Source organism: Acyrthosiphon pisum, chromosome A2 (genome assembly GCF_005508785.2).
Source record: "Acyrthosiphon pisum isolate AL4f chromosome A2, pea_aphid_22Mar2018_4r6ur, whole genome shotgun sequence".
NCBI classification, from domain to species: Eukaryota; Metazoa; Arthropoda; class Insecta; order Hemiptera; family Aphididae; genus Acyrthosiphon; species Acyrthosiphon pisum.
The window spans coordinates 89840183-89867189 of record NC_042495.1 but is presented as its reverse complement, the minus strand read 5'-3'; the positions used below and the strand labels follow the sequence as shown (position 1 = coordinate 89867189).

At 38.1% G+C, this 27007-nt stretch overlaps 1 protein-coding gene across 1 annotated transcript in view; it reads right to left on the bottom strand.

The window, feature by feature from the left end:
* Window positions 1-27007, bottom strand: part of LOC100575788 — a 39640-nt gene that overhangs the window by 3017 nt on the left and 9616 nt on the right. The window contains exons 3-4 of the mRNA XM_003243492.4: window positions 5512-5683; window positions 1824-1885 (exon numbers count right to left, since the gene is read on the bottom strand). Coding sequence (XP_003243540.1) covers window positions 1824-1885; window positions 5512-5683 — 234 coding nt within the window. The remainder of the gene's footprint in view (window positions 1-1823; window positions 1886-5511; window positions 5684-27007) is intronic.

Sequence of the window (27007 nt, the reverse complement as noted above, 5' to 3'; positions counted from 1 at the left end):
TAAATTATCTATAATCATTCTACAACGATATTATAAGTTTTAGTTTTTTAATTTTTTATATACTAAAAAGATGTTATAGTCTTAGATTCTAAGTGGAGTGATGAACGTGTAGGTATGTCATTTTTAAATATTATTTTTTATTCCAGATCTTTGCTCTGGATCCGTGCCTGTTGGCTATTATTATAATAATAGTACAACGCGCGTTTACTTTGTACGCTTTATAATATTATTATTATCTTATCGTTATTTTCATAATGGACCTAGAAAAATCGTATGCGATACGTAATACGTATATGTATATTATATTATAATCGAGCGGTGTCGTTTTCTTTTTATTATCATTATTTTAATAACGCGGCGGGCGCTGCGACGGAGGAGGGATGATGGCGCATACCTATAGTAGGTAAATCATTAGTATGCCGGACCGAGCGCGGGTTTGGTATGCGGTCTCGTTTCTTCTTTGCCTCCCCCTACACCTGTGCGCGCTCAAGTCTACACACGACGTTATATAAGCACACACACGCACACACACAGGTATGTATGCCATGCAAGACGCAAGTCTACATTATTATTACACTAGCACTTGTGTGTGTGTGTGTGTGTGTGTGTGTGTGTGTGTGTGTGTGTGTGTGTGTGTGTGTGTGTGTGTGTGTGTGTGAGCACCGGTGTCGCCACGGCCCATTCATGATGCGTCCGATGCAGTTCGGACGGTCAAGTCTCTCTCTCTCGGTGGATTTTCGTCATCGTCTCGACGTGATGGCGCGCGAGCATTAATATATTTATACATCGTAATGATAATAATAATATTAAATCAAATCGAAATGTGGCAAACTCGAACGACGGCGGGCGGCGGTTGCGGCGGCGAAGGAGACGAGGTCGCGGAGAGACGACGACGGTCGGGTCGCCTTCAAAATAAAAAAATAACTCACACAATGTAACCTCCTCCTCTCGTCCACCACCACCTCCTCTTCCACCGCCTCCGCCTTCGCGCCGCCGACGGATTTGTTGTTTCGTTTATGTTGCGGCGGTGGCGGCGGTAATAAGAGATCGCGGCGGACGGCAATCAATCGATTTCGTCAAAAGCTATATTATACGCTGAGCAGGTCCCCACCCCCCTCGGCCACCCAAGTGACACGACATCGTTTTTATTGTTTTTGGTATTTAGTTTTTTTTCTTTCTACTTTTTCACTTGCGTTCGTTTTACAATTTGAAAATAGCGCGCGCAGACGATTGTGTGCGCTGCGCAAGTGGTGTGTGCGCTCGACGGTTTTAATAAACCGACCGCTCTCTTGGACGGCGCCCAAAATCGCGGTCGTAATAATAAAAAGAAAAAAAAATGTAAATCGGTATAGGCTTCGCGTGTTGATTTACTCGTACACAGATTTTTATTGTCATCTCCGCCGCCACTGCCGAACAGTAATTATTTTCGAATGAAAAAAAATTCCGTTAGTAAAAATAACGACGTCCATCAACCACTCCCGCGTATTACATATTATATATACATCGTGTTGAATATATATGCCTAAGTATAATATATACATACATCGTATTTATATATATACCTACGTATGATATATATTTACAATGTGTATATATCTACTTCAGTATGATATGGCGTGGGGATTGGGTCTAGTCTATCAAACCGCTCTGTATACGTATGTGTGTGTGTTTTTTTTAATTTTCATATAAGACGCGTACACAGCAGATAGTTTTCGGTAACTCAGTATCACATTATAATAATAGTATAATATTATAATGATATAGACGAGCGTGTGGTACGCATAATAGTATACGTGTAATATCATACGTATTATACTACTTACTCGTGTACGAGCCGTCCAAGTTTTTGAACTCGCATCTCTGTCCCATGAAACCGTCGGGACATCTGAAACACGAAAAGCACATTACATTATTATATAGTACTATTACGACACGGGCCAAATGCCCAAGTATAATGTATAACGTCATAATATTATAACAGCATTTACGGAAATAATAATTTATTATCATATGGTTGTGTGTGTGTTGTCCGTGTTGCGTGCGTCTATATAGCACGGCGCGGAGTCTAATCGCCCGGGAAAAATCAAGTATAACAATTAAAACGTTATCGCGATAAAATTCGTATTTCCGTCTACTATAGCGTACTACTGCATTAAAGTATGTACAACGTATTTATTATAACATATATATTTATACAAATATATATATATATATATATATATATGTACACACACACACACGTAGTAGTACACTGCAAGTCAGCACAATATATTATGTATATGTGTAAATATGTGTGTGTATATAGTTAAATTCGCTTTCTGCGCCAAAAGCACTCCTTAGAAAATTACGATGCCCGTTGCAGCAGTGTAAGTATATTGCTGTGTGTCTCGACCTTGTTCCGAATTGATTTTTATCAACAACAAGTCACTTCGTTTGTGTAACGGCCACGGGTGTAATAATTTCTATTTCAAAGGCCGTTTGTGCGTGTCTCGTTAATCCGATTCTTTTTAAATGTATAATATGCAAGTAATATAATACGATTTCCGAGTAAACGTGTACAATTTTCGAACATTGTCTGAAGATTTATGGAACTGTTTCCTTCTCTCTCTATAAATATATACACACACATATATATATATATATACATATTATATATATTACGGTATATACACTATAAAATCGTTTCCCAACACACAAGAAACCCACGTTCCATATATATTCGAGTAGAGTGTGTGCATGTGTATTCGGTATACTCCTCTCTCCGACTGAAATATGTTTATGCATGAGTAATTCAAATGGATTTTTCCTTTTTCAGCGTCATCGTAATTAATAAGCAAATGATTTCTCCGTGGAAAGTTTCGTTTTATTTCTTCGTTAAAATTCAAAATTAAATTAGAAACTAAAGGAGAAAAAAATCGTAAATAGGTGCGCACAATATGTATAGATATTATACGTGCAGTGTATACAACGCGCACACGGTTATTACTATATTCGGAAATTTATTTACGAAAAACGACAAAGCATCAGAAAATGTTCTGCTGTAATACTTAAAAATTGTCCACAACAATAATCCATGAATGAGCAACAGACTATTATATATTATCACAACGGAAAAACGGCGAACGCGGTAGGTAGGCATATTATACATGTATATAATGTCTATATGCATATGTGTAATACGCGGTGTATTTCGCACGTTTATTTTTAACATCTAATCGCCCGAATCGACCGTTTCGGAACGTTAAACTCCAAAGTTTAATCTCGTACGTTACCTATGTATATATCTATACTCACGCATATACACTAATAATATATTCCCTTCCAACGACAGCTCGCGAAACGTTTTTCGATCCGACGGACGGCGCGCACGAAAGCCGCACGCAAAATATATACATACGAGTACTTACATACGCGCGTCAGAAATCGAATGTAATAGTCCCTCGTAATATAAGAAAATAATTCATATTTAATACGTAATAATATCGTCGATCCGACACGACGTTTTGTCTGGGACGGTCGAGATTTTCGCCAGACCAAAAACTGGAAAGCTACGCGATATTACCACGAATGCGGGTCGCCTGGCCGTGTACGCGGGTTATAGCGTTATATTATAAGTACGATCGAGGTAAATGTCGCTCTATATTATACCATACTACGCGTATATTATATATTATCGAACATACCTACCTACATTATTATTATTATGTACCTACAGAGTTTTCCTGCAGACGTCGTCGTGGGGCCGCGATGCGCAGCTGCAGCGGGCGGGTTTTCGGGTGTGCGGTAGGAATTTTTGAAATATTTGCGACCCCGGCGTACTGCTGCGCGCCACTCACACGGTGGCGGGCACGGGAGCGGGAGAGCGAGAAAGAGGTCCGAAGGATATCCGTGCTCGGGCATTAAACAGATACGTGACCCGCAATGCGGCCCGGGGATTATGTGTGTACACACACGCATTTAATAACGCCTATGTATATATATATATATATATATAAATATAAAAGTGAGCAGTGTGTGTGAGTGCAGTGCGTACACCTATCGTCCTCCAGTCGTCGTATATTCACATATATTATAACCCGTCCACCGCCGCCTCCCCACAACCCGTTCGTTCATATATGTATACACTATACATATATGCGATATAGGTACGTGCATATGGGTACGTAAGTATAATGCATACTTAGGTATGTGTAAGGTTATGCGTGTGTGTGTGTGCTCGCGTAGCGCCGGCAGTCGACAAAACGCGATACACTTATATATAATATATATATTATATGTAGATGTACATATCTGGTAGTTGGATGTAATAATTATATTGTTACATTACAATTATACAGTGGCACAACCGGGTAATTTTTAAGGGGATTTGGTGGGGGAAGGCTAGAAAATTGTCTAACGGACGCGTAGTCATAGAAAATATTTTATAATACCTATATAGTGCAAAAATAAAATCAATATTCTCTGATACATTTGTTACTTGTTTTAATGTTTAATGTTTAATGTATAACATACTCAATGTTATTTTGTATTAATATATAGCAGTAATATTATCGTTCCATACTGTTTACAGGTAAAAGCTCATTAAATGAATAGAAATTAAATTTAATAACAACGAAAAAATCGGTTCATCCTAGTCGGGTCCCCAAATATTGGGACATGGGGTTAATCACAGTATATTAGTTGGGTCTCGAATATTTTTGGGTAAGTAGTACAAATATAGAATACAAACAAATGTAATAAACACCAAACCTTTATCAGAAAATGTTGATTTCATAAAGACATTGAATAATTTATTAATTTTACACGTCAAACTTATAGTGTAAAATTAAAATTAAAGTGTTCGAACCTGAAGTCCACCCTCACGGGTGGGGAACTGTATTATTATATTATATACGCGTAGATATAGGTATATGATTCAGTGGTTGAAAGTCACTTATAAATAGATACTCTTGTAGATGAAGTACGCTACCGCTAATTTTTAAAAAACTTTGCTCATCGCCACTTTTATACTTGGAAATGTAAGGGCGCTACGCAATACACGCTATTATTTTTTCATTAAAAAATATTGTCTGAAAATGAGGTTTGAAAAGGTAATCTATAATATCATATCGGCCAGTGTCGACAAAACCATGATATTTCCAATTTTTTAATAATTTGTTATATACAATTGATTCAAATTTAGAACGAATCTCATTTAATTTAGTTTAGGATAAATGGTAATATTCTATTAGTTAGAAACCATAAATGGTCGTAAAAGCATCGTTGGGAGTATAGTCACGTTTACAGCGGACAATAATAATCGCGGTACAATGTCGCTCTCACTACAAACGCAGTTACAACCAACCGAAGAGGCAGTATACCTATGCTTAAAGGGGTTCTCTCGCGTAATGCTCCGACGAAATGCACTTTACTTATGATATACTCGCAAATGCGCAATGGCTGAATAATACAGGAAATATACAATAGTATACTACACTAACGTGTAAAACTAAATTATAATATTATACTCACTCGCAGTTGTACAGTACAGATTCGCCGATTGCGATGGCGAAACATGTGGCCTCGTTGAGACAATACCATTTGGCGTATACGGTTGGACAGGGGGTGGTGTGGAAGGTGACGTTCGGCCGTTCCGTCGGCTGCAACGGTCGAGGTTTCGGCATCGACCTACTCGAACACGCATCTGTAACAAAAAAAAAAAAAAATTGAAAACCGAAACAATAAACATAATTTTAAAATGTAAAATATACGTGACTGCGCAGTGGTGCAGCACCGATGTACCACCTATCCAGGGCCAGGTTAGAACTTTAAGGGTCCAAGGAAAAAGATGATTTTAGAGCTAAAACTTATCTATTGACTGATATATTGTAATTTATTATTTAAAATCCACCATTTTTACTTTAAAATACAATTATTTCTTTTCATAAATAAAAAGTCTAGGATCCGAATTACAGTTTCTCATATTTTAAGAACAGGAGCCCCTAAAAAATTACGTGTGGCCCCGGGCAGGTGCAGCCCTTAATTCCCTCTGTCAAATACTGCACCTATATACACGATACACTATAACAATAATAATATATATATCATGACGAAAAAAAACATGTGTGGTGAATGAGACATCTAGATAGGTATATATAATATATTGTGTACGCGAGTCGTACAAGAACAATGGCTGCGAGCACATACAACACACCTAGGTATATAGAAGGGACCTCCCGCGCGACGAGCCCGGACATCCGATATCTTTCGGAGCGCTCGGCGCGTGATAACGGTACACGCACTATATTGTACGAAAACGGAGCCGGAAGGGACTATATATTATAATATGTTATTATATTATTACGACGATGTATAATAGCGCGCCACCGTCGCAGTCGCGATGTGTTATATGCTGTTTTATTATGTACATGTGCATGTCACCACCCCCCCCTCCCCGGCGTGGCGGTTTAAGCACACGCGCGCGAGCGCACAGACAATGGTTTTGCCGGTATCGAGACGCACCGGCGACGACGACGACGACGCGGAGGGTAAGGTGGCCACGAAGATTATATTGTAACGCGTCCCGAAACGGATGTACGATTTGTATTCATTTCGAGATCATCGCGTCTACGAACACACACGCGTGCGCGCGCCGTTTTTTTGTTTTTCGTTTTATAATGTCATATACGTCTATAATATACGATAAAATACACCTCTTGAAGTGGGTGGGTGGGTGTGGGTGTTTGTGTGCATGTGTTTTTATACGCACGACAAGATTACGAGAAGCTTTTCGTCTTTGGCGTTGAAAGCGATACTGCATAGCTATATGATAATGTTATATAATATAATCGTAGGTAATGTTTCGATTTATTTTTAAGCGGACCCCCGCCGACGAAATGTAAATATATTTTGACCGATAAAATGCTTTCAAATCAATCACAAAAAGTATTATTTATCTCGGTAGATTTTTTTCTGGTAGTTTTTAAAATGCTTAGGTAGTACCTACTTATATTTTTTTTAAAGACTTCGACATTCAAGCCATAATATATATATTTTTACATTTTAAATCATGTCAACTTATGCCATATACTCTGTCCAACAAGAGAACACATCGCGGTCCGACAAAAATGGGTTCCTCTGCGCATCCCCACGCGATATGGTGAAACCGGTCACGTGGAAAGCTCAAAACCGGCGGGTTATCTCCCTGCACAGAGTATAAGAAGTTATCATTTTTAAACTTGTTTTACGATTTACCCAAAACATTTATTTAAGGGGCCTCGCCACCACGTCTTTTTTTGTCAAAAACTACTGTCTCTAATTCCAACGGTACGTGCTGACAATTATCACGATTTCATTCTGAAAAAATATTCGGATTGTCCGTAATATATACAAGGAAACGGTCGAACCACATTTGTAATTTAAAATGCAATAAAAATTGTAAAAAATTCAAAAAAATTCAGAATTTTAAGCTTAAATATTTAATTAACTAAATACAATTTTAAAAATGTACCTCGACCGATGCCTCATATATGTTGTTGAAAAAAAATAATATTTTATCAGAATGCAAATCGAGTTAATCGTTGCGACGTATTGTTGGAATTAGAATCGTGTGTTTGAGTGAAAAATAAACATTTTTTCATGAACACAATATTACATACTGACATGTGCGTGTGAGTGCGTGTGAGAGCCCTCTGTACCAATACAATTGACCCGCATAGACGCCACACACACTAATAATCATTTACGACTAACACATAGATCTCGGGTGGCGACAACGAGATTAGAAATTGCCTAAATGATTCTCCTTAAATCAATGCGATGGCGAGGCCCCTTAAAAGAAAGTTATATTTGTTGTTTATGTTTCAGGGATTAGTAAGTAGTAACGCTTATATAAAATGTAATACTTAACACATCAGCTTTTTGTATCAATTTTGATAATCTCAATAACGAACCATAAATTACAGTAGGTACACCCATCTACAAAATATACGATTATCGATAGCGGTTGTTCGCGACACAGCGATAAAATGATTAAACTACATGACAAACCCAGGTATCTACAGACTGCAGGTATCAAGCTATCAAAATTACTCGTAAATTCGTGTCCTACATGTAATATTTTTTTTTTATATATAGATATATTATATTGTTACGTTACATTTTATCATTAGCCACACATGTAGTCGGACAATACTTATTATTATTGGCTGAAGTCCGAAATGTTGTCATTAGCCAAAAGCCGCGATGCTTAGACTAGACATACAACGGATGATACCCGTCCCATACGAACTTACGACGGAACTTATCATCACGGAAGTTGTCAATAATTGTATAAATTGTATTAATTCATTATCGGACGGTTTTAAATTCAAAACATAAGTAGATAATAAATAATAACGCTCTCACAGTAACACTGTATGTATATGGCATATAATCAAAAACATTTTAATGCATGAGTATGTATATTATTTTAACAACAACGATTTACGATAATATACACTGAACCATTCGCACACGTCCCGATCGACCGTCGAGAACGTCATATTTTCAACCTGAATCGGTGAATCGCTGAAGTACCTATCGACCACGGTTTAAGACATAATAATATTATCTTTAATAGATAAGACCTACCTTATTCGCATCTTAAATAGTGGTACTGACGTACTGTATACCGAATATTGACTAATATTATATTAAATGATTACGAATAGAGTCTATTATAACAATTCATATCGATACGTACGTATATATAATACGTTTAAGGTGTATTAAACGTATGCATATATATATAGGTAAGTACTGCTGGGTGTTCGAAAAATTGTCGTGTTGAGGAAAATAAAATAGGAAGGTACCTAGGTTTAATACGGATAACTTTCCGTTGATTTCCCTATTACGGTAAACGCGTGTGTTCGTGCGTGCGTGCAGTAGTACATTATAATATAAGTATAATCGACGAGAACACGGTGACGGTCGGTAAAACGCGCGTAGTGGTACCTACATAAATAAATGTTCAAAAAATTATACGTATATACTTTATACATTATACATAGATATGTAATAATATGTATATATTATATATATACATTGTGTCATGCAATAGTAATTTTCGTAGGGAAATGTCGTTAAGTGTTTATCCGCATTTTTGTTCATATCAATTTCTTATAATATTATTAATATACGGTAATTTATTTAAAACTGGATTCATTATTTTACCACGGTGAACGGTGTTTTTTTCTCTCGTCCATGGGAAATATCGTATTATATACGTACTATAGAAACTACTCGCTATATATACGCGCGTATTAAATACGTGTATATACATATTATAGAAACCGCCAATTAACCGAGTTTTGGTATTTTTCGAGTTACAGCACCTGTTTATCGTTATTATTATTATTATTATTATCATTATATTATTATTACAGGCGAACAGATGAATTATAATAACTCACTGCGGAGTATCCATAGTAGTTCGTACATATAGGTGTGTATATTACTATATTAGGAGGAAAATAAGAAACTCGAGTACAGACGAAACCGAAATTCCGCCGCGCGAGAGACGGGGCTCGCGTCGGGGGCGACAAAATCGCATGCGTTGTGAGGAGACAATCGTGAAATAATATTACGACGTGTAAACTGCGCGTGTCTATATATAGTGACCTCCTCGCCGGTGTCTCTGCACCAGTGCCGGCGGGCTAAATCACACTGTGATAATAATATTATATACGTGTGGGCCGAAAAGGAGCGAAAAAGTATTGTAATAACAATATAAGGGACGACAGACACGACGCTATCTATAATATACACACAAGCGGGCCGGCGGCGGCGAAGAGACGTGCCGCCGACAAACGGTCTCCGCGAAAATTGCGGTGGTCTCCTCTCCGCGGTATGCCCCGCCACCGCCGCACGCACACATTATATTACACCCATATTATGATGGGTAGGCTGCAGGTATGAGATATAAAAATAATTGTGTTGTCACGAGGGAGACGACGGCCGGTGGTCGTAAAAGTCAGACCGTCGGCGGTGGTTAGGTCTTCTAGTTATACATTATAAAGATTCTCGTCTCTCTTCCTCGCCACCACCCCACCACCACCTGTCGTCAACCACTAGACGTTGTCTGTCCGTTAAAAAAAAAAAAGTCTATTTTCTTTTTGTATCCACAAACTTATTATATATACGTGCGGCAGGTATATATACGATATTCGCGCTAATGTAATGTTATTACTTATTACTTATTATATAAAAACGTACTATATAATACTAATAAAAGCTGGCAAAAAAAATAAATAAATAAATACAAACACGAATAAAAAAATCGGACCGCCCAGAGTATAATATAGAGTGGTGCACTAAAACACACGCCGCCACTGGTAGTCAAACATATGTGTGTGTGTGTGTGCGTGTGTGTGAGTGTGTGTGTGTATGTTTTTATATAAGCGCGCGGCGTATGGCGTGCGGGTCAAATAATGTAATTAGTGGGCGGTGGCTGTGGCGGCGGCGACCGGCGAGAGAAGCGCATCGCCGCCGTTCGACGGCAGCACGAAAACGCCACTTTATATTATATACGGTCGCCGAACGAGATTTACGAGGATAAAACAATAAATATAATTAGAGAAACCTATCGCTGCAACGGCAGCAGTCGCGTATAGTACCTATATAGGTACAAAGCGCATAATATAGTTACCGCCGACCGTATATAAATATATATATCTATTATATTATACGATATATATTTTATAGTGTTCGCGGTGTATACGCAATGCACCGGTGTATACAGATTATACACCGTGCGCAAGGAGAGTGCGCGTATATATACAATAATATAATAATAGCGCAAATCGTATTTTCGGCCACGACCTACCACACGGCGGCGGCGGTCGGGAGGCGGTCCAGTGGCGTGTTTTCTTTTTAATTCTTTCCTTGCCCCACGTTGCATTTCCACCCCCCCCCCCTCTCAATCATCACCGTCGTCGGGAGCGGAGCCGCGCGTATCGCGTGATTAGCGTGAAAAAGACCACCGCCAAAAGTAAACACCGCGCCGCGACACAAAACGCAAAGGTATACCTACTTACTTACCAACCCATACCTATATCTACCCAGTAGGTATACCACCTACCTATGTAATATTATATAAACACACGACGCTTTTCAGCTCCTCCCGAAAACGCGGCAGCAGTCGGCTCTGTAATTACGAAACCGGCGCTTTTTTTACGGTACGTTCGGCGGCACAAATGGACAAATCGAAAATTGTTTTTTTTCTTCTCATTCATCTCCTTATGGTTAATAATCTGGGAAAACGCACCGCGGTCGTCTACTTAAAGGTATACACCGCTGCACGGAGTGAGGACTCGCCAACAACGCCAAGTACCCACTTCACGCGCGCGTGTGTGTGTGTGTGTGTGTGTGTTTTTGTTGTCATTACTCATTATCCAACCGGCCGACCCCCCCAAACGTGTGATTAACTCGCGCGAGCGGCGTGTGTGTGTAAAATGATTAGATCCCCAGACATTATGTGGTTATGTATCATAGAGTTGTTTGTTGTCTTTCCACCGTCGACAAGGCGGTCGCACGACGATTTCCACCGGTAATTCGAAATAAATAACAAATATTATACCAAATCATCACCACTATATTATCGTCGTATACTTCGCGGTCGCTGTTGGTACTTATACGTAAAAGTGTAAGACACACGCTCCGACAATCGTCACCAAAACGTTTCCCTCCACCGAAAATCGCGGTGTAATACACTAATACACATATCGAACGGAATATGTATGTATCTATGTGCATGACGAATGTGCATACCTGATGCTCTTTATATTTTACAGATATATGTTATTTAAAGTGATAAACACTTTTATAACATTACCGTTTTAATGGTTTTAGACGTTTTATAGTACGCTATACAATAATGATATATTTATTGAAGATTTTAAGTATAGGTTAACTTTATCTTAAATTATCTTCTGAATTTTCTTATGCTTTATCATTTTTAATGGCTAAAATATAAATAAACTTTTAGCATTATATGCAAGTACTCGTTTTCATTTGAATAAAAAAAAATGATCAATTATGAAAATTTTGTAATATTAAATTATGTATTTTTTGAACGAACCTAAAAGTACCTACCCGCTAATTATATGGTTGCCTATTTGAACATGTTTTTGCATTTCACGTAAAATTCTGTAGCATTTTTAGTATTTTTTATACGAAACTTAACACGAAATATAATATAATAATAAATATAAATATCCTCTTAAGCTATTCCAGAAAATCCCACTAGAAGGCTAAAGAGAAATTGGCTAATAATTGACTTACCACATAATATAGTGCAGAGTAACAAATCATTTCTTATAAAAAAAAAAAAATTAATGATAATTAAGACAAAAAAATGTATTAATTATTATAAATCTCAGCAGTTCCATACTAATAGTTTTCCCGCACCTTCCCTCATGTCTTCATTTATATTTGTTTCTGTTTATTATACATCTAATTTACCTATTGTGCTTGTGCTATTATCAGTATAGTTTGTAAATATTCTTTTAACTAAATTTAAAAAAACCAAAAATAAACGATAATATCATATTATATCATATTATAAATTATAATACAGTTTAGTTATTTTTTTTTTCGTTATTATCAAACAATTGTATGGCCATTATACGCACTCGAATGCCATTAAACGATAAAATAATAACATGCAAGAGTTTATAATATTATAAGTCCTATTTAAATATAGCATTATAATAATAATATACTAATTATATTATACTGAAACAATAAACTACTAATGTGTCCGTTGCTGTAATATTGTGTGCGGTCAACGTATTTCTCGTATTATTTATTGAGTTTTTTTAACTAAATAATAAAAAAATGTAATATATAATATTGTTATATAGTATTTATTATGTTATTCACTACAATGGTTTTATCACAAAATATGTTTATTATCGTAGTCGAATATCAATTTATTACGATAGGTTTATATTATGCTTTATTCATTTTCGTTTATTTAACCGTAAAAAAAATATTTATGTTAATGTTTATGTATTAAAAAATCAGTTTTCCGTTCAATAATAAATGGTCTCTATAAAAACTAAAATACAGAACATTTTTAACCAAGTATAATTTTTATCGTATATATATAAATATGTTGATACTTTATACATTGTTAAGTATAATAATTTTGTTTTATGTCGTCTGGAAACATATTACGTAAAAGACTACTTTCGGTCGAAAGAAAACGCACTATATATTATATTATATACGATGCGAGATAACGTTATATACCTACACGATAAAATAATAATAATATTTTAGACTGAGTTCGCATAAAATACATGAATACTGGTACACATCTAACCTACATATAGCTCATAATTTTTATAAAATAATAGGCAGACAGGAAACCTTTTCGAGACACACAGATTAGATTGCTAACCCATATCCACAATACCGCACTAAATATACTGCAAAACTTTGAGAATTATATAAGCTATAAAAAGTGTGTGTGTGTGTGTGTGTGAGAGAGAGAGAGAGAGAGTGAGAGAGAATGGAAAAGATGCAAGATGCGGGAGGGGTATACAGCATAATGAATAAACAATTTTTTATTACCAAACCACCATTAATAAATTACTTACTAATGGTTAGGTCAGAGAAATTTGTTGCTTTCATCTGACAGTATAATATAGGTACATATACAACATATTATTTATGTACTATATAAATTTGGACGAAAATGATTATTTGTTCAAAAACATATCACTAGCCCGAGTTGTTGGTACCTATACACGGTTAGCGCTTGTAAACGCGCCGCAACCCCCCGCGGACTTTACATTGAAAATACAATTCTTAAGTATAGCGGAAGAGTGGGGCGACAAATATCGAGTTACACACTTACACGCAACGATGGCGTTAAAAACGACATTGTACGCGTAATGTAAATGCGCTGGGAATACACATATATTATTTTAAAGGAAGAAAAGGCTTGACCTAGAAATCTTTGTACACCGCAGTTGGTAGGCCTCAAACCGACAGTCGTTTGTTTTAATTCGGTCAAAACACTCTATAGCAGAACAGCTATTATGGTCGTGGGCTTTAACTGAACGCTGTTACGTCAACGGCTGACGATCATATTGGATACGATTAAATTTAGAATTTTCTTTCGGCGGTGCGCGCAGACGGTCGACGTTTCACATGTGATACTCTAATAGAGAACTTTAATCGAACAGGCGAGCAGAACGCCGCTATACGATCGTAAACGGCGTACGTTATAATTTATAATATAATAATAATAATAATAATATATAAACAGGTATATAGAGCGTTATGACTTACGACATTAAACAACTTAACAACACATCATCGTAGAAGCTATAAAAATAAATAATTTAATTGGATTTCTGCAGAGTGGCGTAGTTGAAAACGCACGTACAAGTCGCTTGCTTATAATATTAAGTTATATTATGTGGAAAATCGACGAGTAACACACATTTTTTCGTTATTTACACCGTATACCTACAGTGTTTGTGCGTTAATTTGAATTTCAAATCACCGCGTCGGATTTTGAAGAAAAAGTGCTATAGAAAAACCTATAAGGTATAATATAGTATAGAAGACAAAAACGTTTATGCGCACACGTACAACATATTTTGTGCGCGACATATATTATACGTACTTAACGACTACATGCGATGAAATGCGTATTATATTGTATATAGAATATAATATAATAGAGATTTCAAAACCCACAGGGACGTATATACCTACCGTGTCAATAAATTGCGCCGCGTGTGTGCGGTGTGGAAAAACACAATTTGTTCTACTCGCACGATATTTATTATGTATGACGACTACAAATATGTATAGGGTACACCGTACACACCTATACTACGTATACATATGTTATACGCTCAGCATCACGTCGCGCGCAGGGTTACCGCTCGCGAATAAACGGTGGCAGCGAGACGTATATAAAAAAATGCTGCATATTATACCTGCTGTAGTGGTCAAGAGCAACAAGTGTTTTGATAAATGATTGCGGCACATTATAACAGTTTTCGGACGATTTCCGAATGGAACACGGAAACAATTTTCTATGGACACTGCACGGTTCAGCAGGTGGCGCGGTAACGATATGAGCTCTGAACGACCAACAACAATAATATATATATATATATATAATGAATTACGACGCGTTTCACCCGAAGTACAAAAAAATTCGAAACCGTATATCACCAGGATTTTTTTACGCAGGTAGGTAATAGGTATACGAAAAATATATGTAGGTACATGGAGGTCCGTAATAAATAAATATCTAAGGACGTGTCCGTACAGGAATTTCAATTGAGAGGACATGCCGGCGGTAACGGCTGCATCGTGACGAAGGTTCCATTGATATAAACGTTTTTTTTTTTATTCCATCACCATCCCCTTTGCGAGCGACACGACACACACGCGGCCGATACCAATACACATAATACCTAATATATGTATAGGTATGCATGTTATAAATGTTATAATATTATAATAATATGTATATTGTATACGCAACAGACGCGGCGTCGGTGTAGATTAAAAAAAAAAATGTTAATCGTATAAAAGGCCTAACGCGTTTCTACGTGTGCGATACTATGACTGCCGCAACAGCGACGTCGACGTTGGGCGATGACGACGTGCCGAAAAAGGAAAATAATAATACGTAGGTACATATAACGTAAAATATCGGTTTTCTGCATTTTTCGTATGGAAAGAGCGACAGTGGCGGGTGGGATAAAGAGAGCAATAAAAAGTAAGTTGAATACAATCATATTATTATTGTTGTTGTCATCAGAGGGAGGAGGCGGAGACGACCGTCGCGTCCAGCTGCGAGTCGTACACACACACACACAAACCGACCGAACATAAGCCGACGGCGGCATAAGTGTGTGTGTGTGTGTGTGTGTTGATTACGAATAATATATACGGCGGCGGCGGGGAGGGTGTGGTGCCGGTAAATATACACACTATAAGGATTCGGATTGTGTGGCCCAATGTATATTTGGTCGACGGGTGACAAATGACTAATGTCTCCGTATATGTTCCATACGTCTCCACCGTCTCTCTACCACGGTATTATATATATAGTATTATTAAATCGGTGGTGTCCGACGATATTTCTATTACCGCGGGATTCGTGTGTCTGACTGTGTGTGTGTGGGAACTCCCGCTGATTATTATTTACCTTACCCGAGCGAGGCGCGTGAGCCGCAATACATATTATTTATATATATATATATATATATATATGACCCGATCGTATATAGAGGCTGTAAGTACGGACTAGTGGGGGAGGGGGTACAAGTCGATTGGTTGGGGGTGTTGGGGAGGACGGCGAGAATATTGTAACGCACGTATGTACGCGGGTCCGACCGGTGGCAGGACAGTTTCGGAGTGACGGACGCGGTGGCGACGAAGGATGGTCCTCCGCCGGGAGCCGGGGGGTCCGTGTGTACAAACAAGCCGCCTCTTTTTGCCGGCTTTTTCGGTCCTATTAATCATGACCGTTAATCGGTTGACGTCCGAAATTATTATTATATCGTATATAAAAGTAAAATAATAAATAATAATAAAAGAAACCCACGCTACGCGCGCACCGTGTGAAAATCGTCGTTACATTGTCGATTATTATTATTATTATTATTTTTTTTTACGATTCCATAAAACATTGGTTCCATCATTATAATATACATGTTAGGATAGATGGAAAGTAGCAATAGTAGTAGTAGTAGTAGTGTTAATAGAACATGTAGTAGACTATAGTTAACTATAGTATAGCTACCTACATAATATATATATAGTAAAAAACAGTCAATATAGATAACGCGTCTGCTGCTGCTATATTATATGCCTATTTGGTTTCATATTATTATATATTGTAGTGGGTATGATAATAATATAATAGACACAACGACGACGACGACGACGACTGTTATACGGAGAGGAAAATTTCACTGCTGTCCTTATAACACACACACTCACACACGAATAACACTTAATATATTATGTATATTTTTCTCCTCTAATTATTCGCTTCGGATGGTCCGAGAGACTACTTCTCGTTAACACGCGCGCCGGCACAGTTATAAATCACCGAGCTGTTTTTTAAACATATATACAGGCGTATAATAATGATAATGAAAAGCACCACGGACGGCGAGAGAGCGAGTGTGTGCGTGTCCGTGTACACAGAGTCCGAGAAAAAGGGAACAGCGCACAATTTGAATAAATAAAAAGCGTATATAATAAAAAATAATAATAATAATATAATATAATGTATACGGTCCCAGCGAGTGTCAGCATACCAGTTCGGTAATAAATATCACCTGGGCCGTTTTTCGGCGGCCTTTATGTGCCTACATACAGACGTATGGGTACCCCCCACTCCCCTTACACACAGCCCGAGTATAATATGTGTATGATAATAATAATAATAATAATAATAATAATAATATTATAATACTCGGGCGACACATGAAGCGTTTGAAACGCGCCGCCGTCCGTCATGACACATACACACACACACACACACACACAGGCAAGCACGGCAGACGGGCACACACTCGTATACTTATAACATACGCGCGAGCGTACAATGCCCTCGACGTGGCCACCGTTTTTCGTCAGTGACGACGGCGGAGACGGTGACGAAGACGGTCGCACAACGCAGGGGAGTGTCGACGGGGAGATATTGAGATTATTATTATTATTTGAGATCGTCAGACTTGAGAGAGAGAAAAAGAGGATATCCTGTCCTATTTAAACAATGTCGCGCACAAACACCAGATAACCGGCCATATATATTATATTTAGTATCACCTGCGCGGCATTTCGGGGTTCGGCACGTTCCCGGGGCACTTGCAGCAACCACAGCGCGCCCGAGAGAGCACACACACAAGCATGTGTGTGTGTGTATGTGTGTAGAAAGTCAAAGATAATGTCTTACTACACAGCTCGCGCCATTCGAATTCAGAGTTTATACTGTAAACCCGATTAAACGCCGATTTCGTCGTCATCGCATAACGATACATCATACACAACCTATACTTACTACACACTATAATATTATATGATATGAGACGCTTAGTGCCAGAACGGCTTAACCCAACATTTTTTTTGAATTTTTTAATTTATTGCGGTAAACGCGTTCTGGAATTATGTACTATTTTACTAAAGCCGAACTGGCGCAAACCTAAAAACATTTTCCGCGGGCTGAAGCGAAAATGTATTTAATTTCACGGCACTAACATTGAAATGATTTATTCAGAATTAGAGACTATATAGAGGCTTATTAATAACTCTATGCGGATTGTGAAGTTTTTGATCGCTGTATTAACTCCGGATAACATAGTTGGACCAACCCCGGCTGAATACATAACTATAATATGTTTTGTTATTAAATCTAATACTAATATCATTAATATTGTCTCATATTACATCGAAAATAAAGATGTCGGTCATATTAAATAGGACATCGTTACCCCGGCGGGAAGTTGATTAATAACGAAATCTTTCTTAAATTATTATTATACTATACGCTCTGTAATCGTTAGGTCTTTAATCGTGTAAACGACTTATTATATTATTATGTTTCGTTAATTTCATATTGGATATTAAAGAGCGCGCCTATCGACTATTAAAACGCGTACTGTTATATATAATAATTAACCTAACCTATAACTCATCAAAACCATTAATTAATTGGCACTTAATAACGGACGACGTTTTCTGACTATTATTATCGGTATCGATTTCTATTTCATAGATGAGTGGCTATGGATAGATAGAGAGCCAGTAATATATATATACAGAGGGAAAGAGAGAGAGAGAAAGAGAGAGGTAGAGTGTGAATGAGAGTGTGCAAGAGAGAGATTGCGGTGATGGATTAATGAGAACCGTTTATTTAGTACGTATTTAAAACTCTTAAAGAAAATAAGAGTACGACTACAGACCTCTATTGGGTTTAATTGAATACTTTTTTGTGTTTTACTAATCTCATCATCAATATATTAGATTTAAATGTTTGATCATAATATTTCAGCTTTTTATTATAATCTTATAAAATGACCAAGTTTCTGGCATGCTGACAAATGTAATGGAAAAAACTAAAAAACTAAAGATAAAAAAAAGAGTAAGATCAATGTTTGAAATTATAATATTATTTTACCACGTTCGCCCGTTTGGAAACTTCATGAACAAAATATGTCTACAAAATATAAGTTCTACGCATTCGTTTCCACAATTTATAAAGAACGTTTTTGGTCGGGGCGTCAGCCGTCTCGGCCGTATTTCTACTGTGACATTTTTTTTTTTGCTTTATTTTTATACATATATACTTATCTAAAATATGGGCAAAAGATATTTGGACGAAATAAATTTACAGAAATGACGTTAAAGTGATTGTTTTCGCATTTTACGGCCGGAAATGAAACGCGCAAAGTCGCTTTTGGTAAACGCCTAAAGTTACGAGGCCAACGATCGGACTTGTTTCTTTTTGACCCCTTACGGCCATATATTATATAGTTTTCTGTCCTACGCACACCATACCGGTGGCTGTGTCGGCGGTCGATCGATTTTTGGTACGCGAAAGACAATAACGCGTCTGTTCGATGATATATTAATTAGGTTTAGGATGTTTGTATATGACTTTTACATATTTTTTCTTTTAGTCATGCACATTAAATCCGTTTGGTATGAAAAATATAGAAGCAGAAGTATTTAATTTTATTTTGCATTTATATAGGCATTTTAAATAAATCTTAGATTTCAGAGAATGTTTTTAAAATATTTATATTCACGATACACTTTGCAATCGAGTTATATCCATAATATAATATTATTGATGGGTGTCAAAACTCACGCGAACACGCTGATACGAAACGTGTAGTTTCTATTAATAATGATTAATGACGTATTAAACATTTAGATATAGTGTATTTTGATTTTTGAATGCAAATAATACATATTATTTAACGTATTTAATAATTTCCCATTCGATTGTTTTAATAATGAAATACATAATATAACGCAAATTTTATATACGTTTACATTTCTTAGGGAAACATGCTTTTTTATTGTTGAGTTTTTAAGGTCATAAACATCACAGCACCATATAATAATATATATAGATATAAATTGTTATTATTATGTTGCGTTAATGGGTTAATCTAAAACATGATAAACACACGTGTACGAGTAGTCGTCCCCCCAGCGATTATCGGAAAACCAACAACATGTTATACATAATACGCGATCGCTCGCGGTTAAACGAAACCTTTTTTTGAACACGTTTACTTTTCTCCATTTATTGAACTCGCATCATTTATACGTTCGAAGTACATAGGTTTCGATTGATTTTTTTTTACGTTAAATTCAATTCATATTTATTATTATTATTATTTGAATTTATTTCGAATTAAACGCGGTCACGTTGTGCGCGATTAGCGATATTAATATTCAGCTCCTACAGTAAACCGGTGATCGTATACCGATATAATAGGGATATACCTGTCGTGCTGCAGAAGCGATTGTTTTCGTACGACTTCTTCGACTGATCGCTGTCGTGTTTTTTTAGTGCGTAATTTTCGGAAACGTTTCCGGATCGACTATATTATGTATACAATACGAGACATGAATATCGATGATGGGCGGACGGTCACGACGCGTAAAGAAAGACGAGTATGAAAAAAATAAAAAATAATATTGACATACGGTGGTAATATAATTTCGGTCACGCGGAACGGTATCGTAATAAATACGACTGCGCTGCCGCCGCAGGTATATAGGTATATTCGTTTTTTCGCAATCCTGCCCGACCATTATTTTTTAAGTCCCTGTATACCGTCGTCTACGACTTACACGCTATATTATATACGAGGCGATCATAACCCACGAGAAAATTTCATTTAATTTTATTATTAAACATTATAATATTTTAAAGCCAAATTGTCCCAAACCTCTAATTAAATTGTCCGATGGATGGTAGAATTACCATGACGGTGAGTACATAACAGCAGATAATAGTTTATATAATATTTCAGTAGCTATTAAAACTCTTTTTTATCGCTATTTTTGCCGCCATAATATATGCGTCGTATATAACTGATATTAGTTGATCCAACCCTACGAATATAACTGCAATTAGTATAATTATTAATTGCATAGCCATTAGCAGCCTAACCACCGCCATTAGTTTAAAACTAACTGAAATAAAAAAATATACATATATTTTAATGCTTTAGGTATACCTAATAATACTATTAATATACTATAATAATAATTAAAAAAAATAAAGAAAATCCTATAAAAATATGCAAAACTTGTATTCGTATTGTATAGGCTTTCTCTTAAAATAATGGATTTTCAGGATAAGTTCAGTTCTCGTTTACCTCTACTATACCATGTTACCATCACCACTACTGTGGTCGTCGGTGCAGGAGGTGCATGTAATAATGGTTATAGGTATAGTGGTGGTGGCGGCGGCGTGCAAGTGTCACAACCCCGCTTCGTCCCATGCAAGTTCTTACGTTACACGAGGCCCCCGAAAACCGTACACCGCCGCTTGTGCATGGCTTCGGGTTTTTCGGTGCGGCGCGCGCGCGACACACTGCTTGCAGCGGTCCTCCGTTATTGCGAGCAAGCGTACGTGCGTGCGCGCTCGCGTATTATATACCGCGACAGGCCTGCGGCGCGTTGTACCGCCGCCGGTGCGAAACGGTACCGGTGTGATGTGCGGGGCGCGCTTTGCTGTGCTCGCATGAGCTATCCCAACTATTTCGCGCTCTGAATACACGCACACGCGCTGCACGGCCCGGTACAATAACGGACTGCCGGTCGTCTCTTTGCTGCAAACCCGTTCCATTAATATTGTAGATCGAATTGACCCATCGTATCAAACTACTGGAGTTAAGGACATTATCAGTAGTTCGCAAGTTGGCTTCGACATTTGAATTGTTGTACAAGTTATGAGAGTATATTGGTAAAAAAATGTGAATGTTCATTTATCGCCGAACGTATCTAACATAATATATACAGACAATGTTCTTAGCTTTTAAAGTTTGGTAATCGGTAAACTTTCACTCTAATATCGTATAAAGCTATAACCAGATAAACCCATCGGTTCTTCTGCAGAACGCAAATTGTTCCGCGTGGATCGATGAGGGAAAACTGCAAACGGTATATTATGTGCCGACATCACTTTAAACGACTATACGACTTTTACTACCTAACCACTGCGTTTACTATATATATGTACCAGCCTATACCGTATATATATACAACGACGATATACCGTACGTTATAAGGTCGGTGACCATCGTGGTCCTCCTTCTCCGCCTCGTCCTACTCCAACTAACTATCACTACTATATACTGTTCCGAGAGAAGTTTAATTGTGGTGTGTCATACTTATCGCGGATCCGCGGAGGGTCGGAAACGAGAGAGAAATCTCCTACGACTTTGGTTTTCATTGACGGAACCAACAACAATGGACGTGATATGAGAGACGAGCGCGCGCGAACCTGCAGCGGTCCCGGGGGAGACGACGACACGTCCGCGCGGCGAACAATCGACACGTCTGCATACACAGACACATACATTTTTAAATGGGAGAAGGCCGCCGCGTTATTATAATATACATTAGTACACGTGTGTACGTAATATGTATATAGTAAAGCACTCGGTCACGCGTAATGTTAGGTTGGCATACGTGGGGCCGTGGCGGCCGCCAAACGTGCCGCTTCCTGTGCGCTCCGTTGCCGCCTCCGACGACGACGACGACGACCGCGCGACGATACCGGAAACGGCGGGCGCATATGACGTCGTCGTCTTATACGTTTTAATAATATTATTACATTACTATTATTATTAACACTTTGGCCCCTCAGAACCAGCCGACACAAACGATTCCACAGTGAAATCCATTTATTCGGTGATACTCAAACTTTGCCACTCGACGCATAATCTTATCTGACTATAGTTTGTTTCCCGGTTTATTTCGAACTGTGATGTCAAGAGTTCTAATAGATAATATGACGGTGGAAGATACCAAGTATGATGCAACGTATGCCGTCAACGAAACAGAAGTCTAACCGATAACGATAAAAGTCACGATAAATTAATATATACAAATTTTTCACCCTCTAGGCGTTAATCGTTTTTTTTTTTTTTAAATTGTCATTGAAAATTTAAGAAAACTGTCGACACTTTAAAAAAAATCTCATGGGTTACAACACTATGCTCGCCGGACCTTTCCACCGGGCAAATTATTATAATAACGCGTTAGACCGCAGTTGGTTTTGCGGCACACTGCACTCAAATCGAAAAAAAGTCGAAACAGTGCAGGTCTCTCGCGGCACGTACTGTTTTCGTACCTGTATATAGTTTTATTGTCGCAGTGTATATTATAGTCGCTGTTGCTGGTGCTGCTGTTACGTATGTAATAGATATATTATATATCACAATATAATATTTTGTACGGGGAAATCGCGTATGAGTCACGTATTAAATTCCAAATAAATTACAATAAGGGTCTTCATCGATTGTTTGTCGTAAACCTACTACTATGTCGCACACTGCACACGCCGGCTGCCTATATTATGCACGCCACCGAAAAGCTGCTATATGGACAACGACGATTATTTCAATATTATTAGTCGCGTATTGTTGTATTTTACACCTCGCGCCGGTTTTTTTTTATTTTATACGCGATTAGCGTGCATGAATAATAATCAACAACACGAACAACACATGTATACGAAAAGAAAAAATAATAATACTTTGATTAAGGCGTTTTCAACATTTTTCAATGTATGATCGAATTTTTTTGGCTAGACATTCGATATTTCGGTCGTCCGAAAATTAATTATATATAATTTCGATACAAACACTACGTTAAACCTGGGAATAATATTGTTTTCGCAGTGTGTATAATACGATGTATTAATAATATTCCGAAAAGAACGAAAACAAAAAAGACAGCGAATAGCAGCTGTACTTATATATTATTATTCTTCCAGACACATGTGGCAGCCGCCGCTTTGAATAGGATAAAAATGTTGCTTTGAAAAATGTTTCTTCAGTGATATTAAACGGAAGTATAATAATATAATAGTGTGTAGTAAGTAATTACGGTGGTACACTGTCTGTTGCACGCCGTCTCTTGAGGACACGTCGTCGAGTAATATTCTTATCGACCTCGATCAACGATATTCGCGAGGAAAACTCTGGGCACCACAATATTTTCATTTCCCTTCTATACACTCTGTAGGGAATAGGACTCGTGATGAGTCGTTATACCGCATTGCAAGTTCAACGCGCCCGTCGTAAGCGTAATATATCATTCCGGCACGCATTGATAACCGCGGAAAACTCGGGGAAACTTATTTGCGGGCGGCAAAAAGTATAATACATATTATACTGCAGATGTGTGATCGTGATGGTTCAAACTTTGACGGTATTGTTATAATAATATTATGTGCGTTGGTATACCATTGCATAGTTGTAAACCATAGAATACAATAAAAAAGTGAAACAAGTCATATAAAACGCGAGCGACTCGAATCGTTTTTATTTATTTATTATTATTATTATTTATTTTTATCGGACATTACGGCGCGAACCTACACACAAACGACGACCTCGAAATCCTTCTCCTCCTCGGCTCGACCGCACATTATTACAATATTATATTATCATTATTATTATATAGTTTCCACGATAATAATTAAATAATAACATTATTACGCGCGTATTTCGGATAAGGCCACGGAGAGAAAACGAGTACCTGTGCGACGCGCGCGGGCACGCCGCCCACCACCGCCGTCGCACATTACTGCGGCGGACAATAAAAATAAAAATACGACGACGTTCCTTATTATGTCGGCGGTTGCCACTTGAGCGCCGGGGCGTTCGCACGGGGTTTTTATTATTATTATTATTATTCGTTTTTGTTTGATTGAACGGTCGCGTCTTACGTTTTTCCTTTTGTGACGGCGGCGACCGGACCGACGCAGAACAATAATAATAATAATAATAATATAATAAAACCCGACGGACGACTTCACCAGGAGGTAGGTACCTACTCTATATCTATGCCGATCTCTTAACGACGTCGACGACGACGGATTGTTTTCACGATTCGGTTGTTCGGGCGGCGTGCAAAACACCGCCGCCGCCGCAGATAAAACGCCGACCGGACCGCGGTAGCCTCATCGTCGTCGTCGCTCGAGTTTTTCCGTAACGTTGCGTTTTCGATTGCGGTTCGCCAATTTTCGGTCCTCGTCTTTCACGGACCGAATATAATAATAATAATAATAATGTATAAGCCGATGAGAACTGACACGGTCCGTACGCCGTCATAATCGATTTGTCAGTGTATACGCACTTTATAATAATATAATATAATATAAATACACGTTGCCGCCGCCGTCGTGTCGTATGAAAAAACCGATTATCCCGTATTATGTATTTTATTCCTATTAAACCTATTTTTTCTCCGACCGCTAACGGTTTACGCGTCGTCTCACACACACAGTGCTGCTGCAGGTACATAATACGGAGGTACGCGTAGACATTATTAATATTATACGAGAGACGTAGAGCCGCATTCCTAATTATTATACAATATACCTAATGTAATATTAATAATAATAATAATAATACGTAACATAATCGTCGGATATTTAATAATAATCGATACTCGGGCGCGCGCGCGCGCGTTGACCGTGGTATAATAATGTGGTATCGGCGGTAGTGGCGCGGTGACGAGTGTATGGTGTTTGGGGGTCAAACGGGTTATGATTCCGTGTGAGGTCTCGCGGACCCCTCGTCCCGTAGTTCCCTCATCTCAACGCACGTCGTCCAGCCGGCCGCCACACAATTGTCCCGAAAAGCCCCGCGTGTGTTGGCCAGCCGGTGGGAACGCTGCGGCGGCGGCGGTGGCGTTTGACAGGTTACAACTAGCTTTGGTGGTTAATGATGATGTTATATAGCGCCACAAGGACGACGCGCGCGATGGGATTCGGCGGCGTCGTGGTTTATACCCGTCACATAGGTACCTATGGAGGTACCTATGATATAATATATATATACATCCATATAACAAAAACGGAATGACGACCATAGAGGTCGGAGTCGTCTCCGTCTGTTGATGTTGTTGTTGTTATTATTATTATTTTTTTTTATTAATTTCTTCGACCAGAGTGACAGCTATGGCAGCAGCATCAGTGGCGGTGGCGGCGTTTTTATATTATATAATGACGATTTAATAAAGCCCGTTTATACTGTCGCCGCCGCCACCGACACAACCCCCGCGGATCGTGAGAATATGCGCGCGGGCGGGCCGCCTCTCTCGTATTATACAAACCGCAGTCGCCGGACTCGGTGTGTTACCTGTCGGTGCCGCTGACCACCGGTGTCCCCGCGAAAATATGTCAAAACGTGTTTTTGCAACGGGCCGACAGATTTTACGGACAATTTTTTTTTTGGAATCCTTTCGGCTCCGGGTGGCTGCTGCAGCTGTGTTGACAATGACACTCGAAATATTCTGAAATCCATTTAATCCGATTTGCGATACATATATATATGCGGTACGCGCATAAACGTCCAATATAATAAAAATATTATGTGAATGTGAATGTGCGCGGCCGCGTAATCCTATTGGTCCGTTTAGACGGCGACCCAACAATCCTATTTACACGAAACGCGTCGTCGAAAGGATTAAAAGTTCCACTCGAGCGTGTTATAACGGAAGAATTTAATAATTCGATTTATTTTCTATACACGAATTTGTTGCGACAACACTTCGCGGGTTTGTTGAAACGTAGGTAATCATTTATAATATAATACGCCTCCTAATACACAAGCACCAATTATAAAACCTAAATAGTAAATACCGTACGGTAATTAAATTTTTAAAAAAAACTACGCGAATTCAGTCTATTGTTTTATTGATTATACACACACATTTTACATGACGTATATGAAAGCTC